Source organism: Saimiri boliviensis, chromosome 17 (genome assembly GCF_048565385.1).
Source record: "Saimiri boliviensis isolate mSaiBol1 chromosome 17, mSaiBol1.pri, whole genome shotgun sequence".
Classification (NCBI taxonomy): domain Eukaryota; kingdom Metazoa; phylum Chordata; class Mammalia; order Primates; family Cebidae; genus Saimiri; species Saimiri boliviensis.
Window position 1 is genome coordinate 72276479 of NC_133465.1, and position 13093 is coordinate 72289571.

Sequence of the window (13093 nt, forward strand, 5' to 3'; positions counted from 1 at the left end):
TTATGTTAAATCTGTACCTAAAAATGAACTTTTAGGTTTTCTTTACTGCAACCTGAGACATTTCATGAGACGCAGTAATAAAATTAAAATGCTTATGCGTATCTGTGAACCCTGAATATGAAGTGAAAATAAATCATTTTTTTCACATTAAAATTCCTTTAAATTGGCAGCAAATCTTTTTCCTTAAATACGACCTGAGTGCACCTTGCTTAGCCAGTAGCTTGCAAAATTAAAACAGCCAAAGGTAAAAGGTAACTTTATTTGCAGCTTATTTGGAAATGTAAGGATTGAGTGCCTCATAATTGAGAATCTTTTTTTTTTTTTCCCAACTGTGGAGCTGCTGCTTCAGATAAAGATGTCTCACTCTTTCTGGCTCAGCTTGTACTCCTGTTTGACACTGTCTCATGGTGTGAGCTCACCCCTGTGGGGTCCCAAGGCTTGTTCTTTAGCACCTGCCAGGAGGCAGCAGTAAAAGGCACTGAAGTCCTGTCCCTCCTTGGGGCTGGTCACTATCCTTGGCCCCTGAGCTCTAGATGCTTCTCAGTGCCTTGGTGCTCCCATGTCGAGATTGGCCATGGCGTGAAGGCCACAGTAGCAAAGGCCACAGTCATCCATCTGCTATTTGTGATCCTCCAAGCAGCTCTGTGAGGAAGGTGCTGTGGCTGGTTCTCAGCGTTGGCAGGAGCATAGATAGCAACTCAGGGTGTTAGTGAGTTTGTGAAAACAGTTCCAGCTGTGTTCGTTGCTGAACGCTGGTTGTTCTACATATTGGAAGGAATCTAGCAGGCTCCAAACGTGCTGATGCTGCAAAAAGACCTGTCCCCGGCCGAGAAGGAAGGGGCAGTGGAGTTGGGGTTCGGTCACCTCGTTCAGGATAAGGAAAGGAGATGGGAATGGGGAGGGCCCCCCCCCACTCACAGTTAAAGTAAGGCACTTAAAGCCTCTATTTAACTGAAAAGATTTTAAATCTTTTTCATCCAGCACTTCATTTGATGGTGTCTGAACTCTGTTAATTTGTGACTTATTTTGAGATAATTGGGCTTTACATGCAGTTTTGGTTTTAGTTTTTTGGCTTTTTTTTTTTTTTGAGACTGTCTTGCTTTGTCGCCCAGGCTGGAGTGCAATGGTGTGATCGCGTCTCTCTGCAGCCTCCACCTCCCTGGTTCAAGCCATTCTCCTGCCTCAGCCTCCGAAGTAGCTGGGATTATAGGTGCTCGCCACCACACCTGGCTACATTTGTATTTTTAGTGGAGACAGGGTTTCACCGTGTTGGCCAGGCTGGTCTCAAACTCCTGACCTCAGGTGATCCTCCCGCCTTGGTGTCCCAGAGCGCTGGGATTACAGGCATGAGGCACCAAGACTGGGGGAGGTTTACATGCCGTTTTAAGGACTAAAGCAGGGAGAGCTCACAGCCTGGACATGAACATCCAGCCGGCCCAGCAGTCTTAGTTATACCTCCTTGGTTTTACCTGTCCTCGTGTGTGTGTGCGTGTGCGCGCGTGCATGTGTGTGCATGCCTGTGTGTGTGTGCGTCCACGGGAGCTCACGCATTTAGTTCTGTGTGATGGATCACATGCAGATCTGTGTATCCATCACCACAGTGAAGACACACAGCAGCCCCGTCTCCCCAGGAGGCCTGGCACTGCCTCGCGGCCCACAGCCCCTGCTTTCTTCCTCTCCTGATCCTGGCAGCCCTGTTCAGTTCTCTGCCGCTCATTCCACTGTCTCGGGAATGCTGTGTAAACGGACCCTGTGGCCTCTAACGCTGTGGCTTTCTTCTCTCAGCACAGCTCTCTGGAGACGCACCCCAAGTGCGGTGGGCGGTGCCGGTTTTGCTGCTTCTGTTGCTGAGTGGTGCCATGCTTTGTGTGACCGTGTATGTGTTAGGGCATCAGGTTGGCTTCCAGTCTTTAAGCTGCTGTCAACATTTGTGCTCGGGTTTTGTGAGAGTGTGGCTTCCATTTCTCTGGGATAAATGCCAAGACTCTTAATTTCTGGGTTGTGGTAGCTGGGCATTGAAACTGCTTTCTGGAGTGTCTGTACCGTTCACACTGCCGTCTGTCAGCAGCCCCGCTTCTCTCTGTCCACCCCCCCGTGTCTGGCATGGCTACTGTTTATGTGTTGGTCTTTCTGACAGGTGTGTGGCGGTGCCTGCGTTTCTGTCATGCCTGGTGATGTTGAGCGTCTTTCGTGGGATTGTTGCCATCTGTACCTCCTCTTTGGTGAAATGTCTGCTCAGGTCTTTTACCCATTTTCTAAGTGGATTGTTTTTGATGTTGAGTTGTCAGCGCTCTTTACGTATGTGAGAGTCCTGTATTGGATTTGTGGTTGGCTTCCTCCCAGTCTGTAGCTCATCTTTCCATCCTCTTCATAAGGTCTTTCACAGAGCAAGGGTTTTTAATTTTGCTGGGGTCTTGATCAGTTTTTTGTTTTTGAGGATTGCATTTTCAGTGCATTTTAAGACATTAAGACTTTGTTAAGGCCGAGGAACTCTGCCTCACCTGGGTCCCAGGGATGCTGCCCGGTGTTTTCTGTCCCGCTGGTCGATCCGCGTGTCTGTCCTGCCCGCGCACGCTGTGTGACGGGCTGTGCTGCCAGGCTGCTTTGCTTGGTCAGCCTTTGCACGGGGTAGGGCGGTGCCTCCCAGTTTCTTCTTTCTCAGGATTGTTTTTCCTGTTGTAGGGCTTTTCATTATGTGCTTTTTCCACATAAATCTTGAATTTTTAAAACATCTTTTAGACATCACTGGAGTGGTATGTGTGTTCCTAAATAGTGTATGCTAAATTGACATTATAGTGTATCTTTGTTGCATTGCCTTTTGGTGGGTTTTGTTTCTTTCCTAATGAATTTATTGCAGAAGTTACAAAATGGCAAACAGCATCAGGCAGGCCTCCCTCCCCGCAAGAGCTGCCCGGAGCCCTCTGCAAAGCCAGGCTCAGCTGCCTGCCCGGAGCCCTCTGCAAAGCCAGGCTCAGCTGCCTGCCCGGAGCCCTCTGCAAAGCCAGGCTCAGCTGCCTGCCCGGAGCCCTCTGCAAAGCCAGACTCCTCCAGTCTCCAGCCCGGCCCGACGTCTGCCTGGGAGCCACCCACCTGCTTTCCGTGTGATTGGCTGGAGGCGGCGGATGCATCTGTTCTTTTCCACTGGGGGTTGAGGGACAGACCCTGGGTGGCTGCGTTTCAGTTCCTTTACTTTGTGCAGTTTGTGTGTGCTCCTCCTCCCGGCAGCCCTGCCTCTGCCTTGCTCTCAGGATGCCCTGAGGCTAGTGTTGTCAGGGATCCTGCTTCTCCAGAGCCTGCTCCCTGACCTCTCCTGTGTCTCTGGTCCGGTCTGAGAACTCTGAGTCTGGGTGCTGTTGGGAGGGGTGGGGCACCAGCTGGTGATACAAGGGAAGGGACGTGTGACTGTGACCTTGCCCAGGTAACCCGCTCTGCCTGCTCAGCGCCTAAGCGGGGCAGGGTGTGGGGGAGGAGGGGCTGCTGTGGAGATGAGAGGCCTCCTCCTGCTTTAGCAGCTCCTGCTCTGGGCCTGTGCTTGGCCTGGGGCCCGGGCCTGGAGAGCCTACTGGTACCGGGCTGTGGTTGTGGACAGAGCGCCCTCCCTGGAGGGCGGCTCGCGGTGCCTCACAGAGCTCCCGAGGAAGAGTATCAGGCTCTGGGCTCGGATTTAACCAGCTTGTCTGTTTCTCCGGGTTGACAGTTGGGGCCTCCGTGGGGGTGCTGCTGAGAGCCTCAGTGGTAAAGGCCGCTTTTCAGGATGTGTCTGATTTTATAAACTTGAATTCTTAAATTGTGGTTTTAAAGAGCACCAGGACGTAAAAACAGAGTGACATGCCTTGAGGCTCCGTTCAGACAACAACGAAGGCTTTTATTTAAAAAGTAAAGCCGTGGGTCATTGACGTTGCGCTGTTTATTCTGAACTTGCCTCTGGTGTTGGCGGAAGCTGCCCTGGCTCACCTGCTCTGTTTGTTCTTTGCAGGCTGCCTTCCAGGAGAATGTGGGGAGACAGGTATGGCCACTTTTACACACCTTTCTTCCAAAAACTTCCTGTAGGTTTACAGGTAGGAATCCTGAACGCTGTAACCCCTGTGTGTGCTTGCTCTGTGAGGAGTGGGCTACAGAGGGTGCGTCAACGCCAGAGTCGTGAGTTCACACTGGGATGCACGCGTTAGAGAGTGCGTGCTGAGAGAGAGGAGACCTGCATGTGTAGCAGTTTACACACAGGCCGGAAAGCTGTGCTGTACGTGTGGTGCACTCTGTTGCCGTCAGCTCCTGCCTCATCCGGACCCTAGCAGGGCCTGGAAGCTGGCTCCCAGAAGCGGTGGACCCCACGACCCTTATCATGCTGGGCTGCTTCCACTGCCCTCTGACCCTGACATCTGGTCATGGGTCAGCTTCGCCTGTGAAGGGGGCCCCAAGTTATTCGTGTTGTGTGTGATGACATCACATCTTGGGCGTGTGGTCAGACCTTTCAGGAGAGTGGGACCAAGGCCTGGGCTGGACCTGGGTTGGGAGCAGGGTTCCCACGAGAAGTATGCCAAGAAAGGCTCTGGAGTTCCCAGAGAGCAAAGCAGAAGCGGCCGGGGTCTGGGCTGTGGCTGCGTGGCATGGGGTGGCATGGGGTGGACGTGGGCGTGCAGACCCTTCTGACCCTTGGGGAACCCTCCGGGCAAGGGTGTCCGACTTGGAGTGGAAGCATCGAGGCCACGGTGATGGCAAAATGAGTCTGAAGGAAAAGCTGGATGCCAGAGTCAGCTGGAGACACGGGTGGACGAGGACCAGGAGCGCCGGAGTCTTGTGTGTGTTATTGAAGTGCTTCTGGGGGAGCCTGGCATCAGTGGCATGGGCAGCTTTTCTGTAGACGGGCCCAGGAAGGGGCGTGACTTCCTCTCATTGGCCCAAGGTGGCCCAGGCCCACCCAGCGTCCTTCCAGTGCCGTGGGGGTCTGCATGTGTTCGAAGCCCTGATTCCTGGTGGGAGCCCATTCACTAGGAAGAGATGCCAGCCTTGGAAGGGGAACCTGGGTGTGCAGACAGCAAGAGCGCCCAGGGCAAGGAGAATGAGAACGAGGTTTGGGCTGTTGATTGGAGAGCGTGGCTGCTGTGAGGAAGAAGGAGCTTGCTGGAAACCACCTAGCTGAGCCGAGGGACTCTCCAGCTTCCTGGAAAGTCATTGCCCAGGAGAAGAAGTCTCCCTGTCCCTGGGCTTCCAACCTGGGCAGAGCACCCACTGGAGAGGGGTGTGCCAAGGCCAGAGCCCAGGGGGCGACCATGCTGGGTGGGCCCTGGGGCACACTCCACCACCATCGTGCTCTGTTCCGGGTTCCCGGATGCTGCTTCCTGCGAGGAACAGCCATGGGGCTCTGCAGCCGAGCCGGCCACCTCTGTGTGTGTGTGTGTATGTGTGTGTGTGTGGGTGGTGTGGAGATGTTTGTGTGTGCAGGTGTGTGTGCTGGTGTATGTGTGTGCAGGTGTGTAGGGGATGTGTGAAGTGTGGAGATATGTGTGTGGTGTGTGTGTGTGCAGGTGGGGTGTGGAGATGTTTGTGTGCAAGTGTGTGCTGGTGTGTGCGTGTGCAGGTGTGTGGTGTGTGTGGGGGGTGTGGGGTGTGGAGATTGTATGTTGGAGGTGTGTGTGTGCAGGTGTATGTGTGGTGTGTTTGTGTGTAGGTGTGGGAGGGTGTGTGGGGTGTGGAGATGCGTGTGTGTGCAGGTGTGTGTGTGTGCGTGTGTGGGGTGTGGAGATGTGTGTGTGGAGATGTGTGTGTGGTGTGTGTGGGCAGGGGCTGTGTGTTGGGGGGTGTGGGTGGCTGGATTTGAGCTGCATTACCTTTGTCGGGGCAGCTCAGGTTGGGGATTGATCATCAGGGAAAGGAAAGGCCTTTCCACTTGGTCTGAATTTAGGCAAGCAGCCAGAAGACAGGACATTCCTGTGGGTGCAGGAGTCTTGCACCTGAGTCCCTGAGGCCTGAGCCTGAGCCTGAGCCTGAGCCTGTGCCTGTGGGCCTCAGAGCCTCCTGCACCGTGACCAGCGTGTGGACAGCAGCGAGAGCCTCGTGGAAGAAGCTGCACAGATTTTGAAAAGACAAACTTTGAAAAAGATTCGAGACATGCGTGCCCCTGCCCCGCAGGGCCACGTCCTGCGGAGGCTGGATGGAAACTGGAGAAGAAGGGCAAGCACCAGCAGAGCAGGCAGGAGTGGATGGGCTCCGTAGCACCTAGGGAGCAGCTTAAGGCACCCTCAGATTTGGAGCTGGCTGTTTTTAATACACACATTTGGAATGCAGTTGTAAGAAGTGCATTGACAGTAGAGGCTGCTGGGGAGTGACAGCAGCAGAGATGGGGGATGGTCAGGGGAGTGGCCTGGTGGACACAGTGGGTTCTGGAGGCAGTGACAAGGGACCAGCTTCTCCGTCCAGGCTCGTCTTGGCTGGAGTTGGAGGCTCCGGTCCGGAGTAGTCTCTGCCGTCTCCCCACTGAGCCCAGGGGCTCTTCAGCAGGTTGTGACTAACCCATGATCAGCTCCCATGTCCAGGGCCTACCAGGTATGCCAGCCCTATGACCCTGCTCCTTGACGAGTGCTGCCCAGGCCCTGGCACCACCAGGCTCCTTGCTTACCCTCACAGGTGAGGAAGTTGAGGCTCAGGGCAGCTGAGCCCACCTCTCTGCTTGGAGCCTGCTGTCCCAGCCCTGGCCTGGCCAGACAGAGCCTAGGCACCTGTGTCGGCCTTGCTTTGTTCTTGCCGTGGGGGATGCTGGGCACAGAGTCTCCTTGTTCTTGTTCTTGGGGGGACCTGGCCCTAGGCCACCCCTGGATGTTTCCCTGGGTTCTTGCCTGCTGTGGTGTGGGGACAGCAGTGGGTGACATCCCAGCTTGTGGCTCTGCTGTCTTTCTGCAGAGTGAGCCGCAGCTCCTCTGCTCGGGTGCAGGTTGCTGTCCCGTGCACAGTTAGTGAAGCACCCTTGGGTGGTCACCGATTCCAGCAGCCTCAGGCAGAAGTCCATGGCATCTCCAGCAGCCCAAGCTCCTGGTGTGATTCTTGGGAGGGATTTGCCGGAAGAAAGCTGCATGGTGTCTGCACATCCTGGTGTCTCCTGGCGGGAAGAGGGATGTGGCCCTGGGTGTTCTCAGGAGAGCTGGCTGTTCAGTGTCCTTCACTTGTGAAGCTGTTACTTGGAGTTGTGAGGTGTTAATGATCAAGTGCGGGTGTGATGATGAATGCGTTCGGGGTGTCAAGGGAGGATCTGAATCCCAGCCTTGGAGGTGGGCAGGCTCAGGAGATCTTTAAAAAGCCCTGCTATGGTTTATAGCTGTAAGGCTGTGTTTGGTTTAAAGTTTGTTATTTATATTTTCTTAGAAAACTATTTATGTTGTTTCCAGAATTTCTAATACTGGAACCCGAGAGTGGTATCAGTTATACCATGCAGGCTTCGGGGCTGGAGCTGAGGCTCCCTGCGAGGCTGTTGTGGGGTGGGAGGAGGCGCCGCCTTGCCCCTGTCAAGAGTTTCGGGGGCTGCTGGTCCTGGATGCTTCTGGGGTCAGCTGTTGCCACCCACTAGCCGGTCAGCGCCTTGCCTGCCCGGGACTGCTGAGCGAGGCCTGGGCTCTGGTCCAGGCTTCGTAGACCAGGCAGGCGCCTGCGTCCCTGACCTGACCCAGGCCCGCTCTCTCCAGCCTGTGTGAGCTGCCAGCTTTGTACTCACGTGGGGCTTGGACTGGCTGCAGTCAGTGCTGTAACACTGTCGAAACCTGACGTCCCTTTACGGCAGGCGTCCCCAAACTATGGCCCGCGGGCCGCGTGCTGCCCCCTGAGGCCATTTATCCGGCACCCCCGCCACACTTCAGGAAGGGGCACCTCTTTCACTGGTGGTCAGTGAGAGGAGCACAGTATGTGGCGGCCCTCCAACTGTCTGAGGGACAGTGAACTGGCCCCCTGTGTAAAAAGTTTGGGGACGCCTGCTTTACGGTCTGTGTTTTAACGGAAAGTCTCTTAAAACATATGGAAGTTGAAATGTTTGAGTTGTTTGAAGAAAATTAAAAAGACTTGATAGTGCTTTACATAATTCAGCATAGTGTTGCCTGGGTGGATGGTCAGGAAGTCGCGGTGACTTCAGAGTCCTTGGTGAGCAGCTTCTGAGGCATGTGGCTTAGCCGTCTGCATCAGACCTCAGGGTCCAGGAATGTAAATGTCTGTGGATATGATGATTGAACTTTCTGAAATGCCTTTGCTCATTCAAATTCTTCTTTTTCCCCCATTTCACTTTTTTATTAGGGCACTTTTCCTCATGGTATTGATATTTTGACCACGGCTGATTATTTTGCTGTTGGTAACAGATGCAACTGTTTCCTGGTTATAAGGTAAGTTTTAAATGTATATCACAAAAAAGGAATATTCTAAAATCAGATGTCAAAAATCAGTTTCCACCATTTTCTGTCTTCATCTTGTAATGTCTACTAAATGTAATGTAGCTTTTGTGTGAAAAATTAAGAATGGGGCTGGGCGTGGTGGTTCATACCTGTAATCTCAGCACCTTGGGAGGCCAAGGTGGGCAGATCACGAGGTCAAGAATCAAGACCAGCCTGGCCAACATGGTGAAACTCGGTCTCTACTACAAATACAAAAATTAGCTGGGAGTGGTGGTGAGCACCTGTAATCCCAGTTACTCTGGGGGCTGAGGCAGGAGGCTTGCTTGAACTGGGACCCGGGAGACAGAGGTTGCAGTGAGCCGAAATTGTGCCACTGCACTCTAACCTGGTGAAAGAGCGAGACTCTGTCCCAAAAAAAAAAAAAAAAAAAAGAATTGGGAACAGTTACTGAAACTTGTATTTCATGTTGATTGGACACACTTCGTGCTTTTACCATGCTAGATAGGGGACATCTGCTCACATTTTAAAGAGGGGCTGCCAGTTTCAGGAACCGACCTCGCCGTAAGTGCCGTCAGTGGGTATGAGGTTTTGCCAGTGCTGGCTCTGCGCAGGGCTTGGAGTTTGACAGGAAGCAGCCACAAGCACAGCCGAGGCTTCTCCGGGACGCACCCCCCCACCGCCGCTGGCTGTCCTAGATGCTTTCCCAACGCGAGATCTTGGATGAGAAGGGACTGTTTCTTTTTCCACTTCAGTAATAAAAAAGTGTTTTGAAGTTGAAGTTATCTGTAGATTGTTTAGGAGATGAATAAGAGGTATTTAAGAAATCAGTTCAGAAACAAATGTTTAGCACCTGTAATTGCAGTTTATAGAATTCTATCAAATTATTTCAGTTGTGTAATTAGGTACTGGGGAAGTTACTTCACTTGTCTTAGTTGATCCGGCGCTGCAGAAATGCAAAAAAGGGTGTGACTCGATGAAGTGATTTATTTGCCTTGAATTACGACAAGCAGCATGTCGGCTGCATTTTTTATATCATTAACCATTAAATACTCTAAAGATAGAATCCCCAACAGCCCTCAGGGATTTTGTGCTGACTGCACAGAAAAGACATTTCTCTGTCACCAGCCTGGGCAGAATTTTGAAAATGTAGCGTTTGGCCTGTTTCTCAGGAGGATCTTTGAACACATTTACCTGTATTTTTATTCCCTTTCCGTTTTCTTCAACATTTAATGTCCTTTTTTGGGCTTATCAGTTCTTTCCTATTAATACTTGATCATATATTTTATGTGGAAAATCTACTGGCCGGGCGCAGGGTCTCATGCCTGTAATCCCAGCACTCTGGGAGGCTGAGGCAGGCTGACCATCTGAGGTCACGAGTTTGAGACCAGCCTGGGGAAACCCCATCTCTACTGAAAATACAAAAATTAGCTGGGCATGGTGGCGGGTGCCTGTAATCCCAGCTACTCAGGAGGCTGAGGCAGGAGAATTGCTTGAGCTCAGGAGGCGGAGGTTGTGGTGAGCCGAGATCACACCACTGCACTCCAGCCTGGGTAACAGAGTGAGACTCTGTCTTGAAAGAAAAAGCAAATCTGCTACCTTTTGCCAAGTTTACTGGGTAAAATACCTGGCAGCTGATGGAAGCCTTGGATTATTTCCCTTGTTTCTGAGGCTTCTTAGCCAGCCTAAGACTTGCAGGTAATTCGCTGTGTACATTTTATAAAAGTGTTTGCCAACACATGACCTGGGCCCAGGTGTGCCTTTAGCTGCAGTATGTTTGGCTTCCTAATGACACCAGACCCTGCGTACAGACCAGACGCCACCTGTGGGGATGCACCAGCAGGCAGCCCCTCCAACCCTGAGCATGGCCTCCAGGGACCCCAGCACCATGGGGCCTCCCTGCACCCGAGGCAGGGTCCTGCTGTCAGCCTGGACCTTGGGGTACCAGGCAGTGGTGCTATTCAGCAGAAGGTGGGACTGAGCACAGCCCGGGGAGGAGAGAGAGGGCCCTGGCGGGGGATGGTGGGGGCCTCTGAGCCGTAGGGAAGAGTGTGGATGGTCCTGAGGGCATGGCATTTGCATGGTCAGGTCTGTGTTTTGAGCATGTCACTGTTGCCGTATTTGGTGATGGGAAACAAGGAGAGGGCGTGGGGGCTCTCGGGAGAAGGAGAGGGTTGGGGGGGCTCTCGGGAGAAGGAGAGGGTTGGGGGGGCTCTCGGGAGAAGGAGAGGGTTGGGGGGGCTCTCGGGAGAAGGAGAGGGCGTGGGGGCTCTCGGGAGAAGGAGAGGGCGTGGGGGGACTGTCGGGAGAAGGAGAGGGTTGGGGGGGCTCTCGGGAGAAGGAGAGGGTTGGGGGGGCTCGGGAGAAGCAGAGGGCGTGGGGGGGCTCTCGGGAGAAGGAGAGGGCGTGGGGGCTCTCGGGAGAAGGAGAGGGTTGGGGGGGCCCTCGGGAGAAGGAGAGGGTTGGGGGGGCTCTTGGGAGAAGGAGAGGGCGTGGGGGCTCTGGGGAGAAGGAGAGGGTTGGGGGGGCCCTCGGGAGACGGAGAGGGTTGGGGGGCTCTCGGGAGAAGGAGAGGGCGTGGGGGGGCTCTCGGGAGAAGGAGAGGGTTGGGGGGGCTCTCGGGAGAAGGAGAGGGTGTGGGGGGGCTCTCGGGAGAAGGAGAGGGCGTGGGGGGGCTCTCGGGAGAAGGAGAGGGCGTGGGGGGGCTCTCGGGAGAAGGAGAGGGTTGGGGGGGCTCGGGAGAAGGAGAGGGCGTGGGGGGGCTCTCGGGAGAAGGAGAGGGTTGGGGGGCTCTCGGGAGAAGGAGAGGGCGTGGGGGGGCTCTCGGGAGAAGGAGAGGGCGTGGGGGGGCTCTCGGGAGAAGGAGAGGGTTGGGGGGGCTCTCGGGAGAAGGAGAGGGTTGGGGGGGCTCGGGAGAAGGAGAGGGCGTGGGGGCTCTCGGGAGAAGGAGAGGGTTGGGGGGGCTCTCGGGAGAAGGAGAGGGCGTGGGGGCTCTCGGGAGAAGGAGAGGGTTGGGGGGGCCCTCGGGAGAAGGAGAGGGTTGGGGGGGCTGTCGGGAGAAGGAGAGGGCGTGGGGGGGCTCTCGGGAGAAGGAGAGGGTTGGGGGGGCCCTCGGGAGAAGGAGAGGGTTGGGGGGGCTGTCGGGAGAAGGAGAGGGCGTGAGGGCTCTCGGGAGAAGGAGAGGGTTGGGGGGGCTCTCGGGAGAAGGAGAGGGTTGGGGGGGCTGTCGGGAGAAGGAGAGGGTTGGGGGTCTGAGATGTGCCCACAGGAGGAAGGTGGGCATCGTCAGGGCATCACAGAGGGTTGGCACCGCTCCGCAGGTTGTAGGCACAGCTGAGGGCGATGGCGTCGCTGCGGGTAAGGTGGTCAGGGGCTCAGCTTGCACGTGCTGGCCTGAGTGAAGGCATTAGCCATGCTGACAAAGCAGAGATGTTTCCTCGGGAAATTAGTTTCTTTTTTATTTTTTTTGGAGACAGTCTCGCTCTGTCGCCAAGCACCAGGCTGGAGTGCGGTGGCAGGATCTCGGATCACTGCAGCCTCCACCTCCTGGGTTCAAGTAATTCTCCTGCCTCAGCCTCCCGAGTAGCTGGGACTGCAGGCGTCCACCATGCCCAGCTAATTTTTGTAGTTTTAGTAGAGATGGGGTTTCACCATGTTGACCAGGATGGTCTTGATCTCTTGACCTCGTGATCCACCCGCCTTGGCCTCCCAAAGTGCTGGGATTACAGGCTTGAGCCACTGCGCCGGGCTGGAAGTTGGAGTTTCTGACACACAGGCTGTAATTGAACTCATGGAAGGGCCCCTGGGGAAGACTGGCAGGTGAGATGAGGAGGATGGGGGTGCCAGCTGGAGTCCTGCCCTCCTGTTTATCCCCACAGCCTCGCTGAGGGTTAAATGACGTGCAGTGAGCCGCACGGTTCAGAGGTGCGTCTTTGTAAACGTGGATGTCTTGTGAATTCGTACCTGTGACCACAGTCAAGACGAGGAAAGACCCAGGTTTCCCTTCCCTCCCACACCGCCTCTCCAGACAGCCCTGGACCCTTGCCGTCCCCGCAGCCGTGTCTGTGATTCCCTAAGCTCCGTGTGGACGGGGCGGACAGTGGCGCCCTTCTCACACTCCTGCAGGTTGCCCGCCTGTGGGGACCGCCCCGCAGGCACCCAGGTGCCAGATGTGTGGTGGGCAGTGTGTCTCCGCTCCCCTGGTGTATGGTGTGTGGTGTGTGGTGTGTGGTGTGTGTGTCTCTGCTCCCTTGGTGTATGGTGTGCTGTGTGTGGTGTGGTGTGGTGTGTGTCTGTGTTCCCCTGGTATGTGGTTTGTGGTGTGTGTGTCTCTGCTCCCTTGGTGTGTGGTGTGCTGTGTGTGGTGTGTGGTGTGTGCTGTGTGCTGTGTGCTGTGTGCGGTGTGTGTGCTGTGTGTGCTGTGTGTTGTGTGTGCTGTGTGTGCTGTGTGCTGTGTGTGCTGTGTGCGGTGTGCTGTGTGTGGTGTGTGTGGTATGTGGTGTCTGTCTCTGCTCCCTTGGTGTGTGATGTGCTGTGTGTGGTGTGCTGTGTGTGCTGTGTGCTGTGTGCTGTGTGGTGTGTGTGCTGTGTGTGGTGTGTGTTGTGTGTGCTGTGTGTGCTGTGTGCTGTGTGTGCTGTGTGCGGTGTGCTGTGTGCGGTGTGCTGTGTGTGCTGTGTGCTGTGTGTGCTGTGTGTGCTGTGTGTGCTGTGTGCTGTGTGTGTGCTGTGTGTGC

General features: G+C 54.9%; 1 protein-coding gene across 2 annotated transcripts in view; it reads left to right on the plus strand.

Annotated features, from left to right (window-relative positions):
- Positions 1-13093, plus strand: part of TBCD (tubulin folding cofactor D) — a 205699-nt gene that overhangs the window by 131110 nt on the left and 61496 nt on the right. For both annotated transcript variants that reach the window (XM_074389091.1, XM_039476649.2), the window contains exons 16-17: positions 3977-4006; positions 8269-8354. In XM_074389091.1, coding sequence (XP_074245192.1) covers positions 3977-4006; positions 8269-8354 — 116 coding nt within the window. The remainder of the gene's footprint in view (positions 1-3976; positions 4007-8268; positions 8355-13093) is intronic.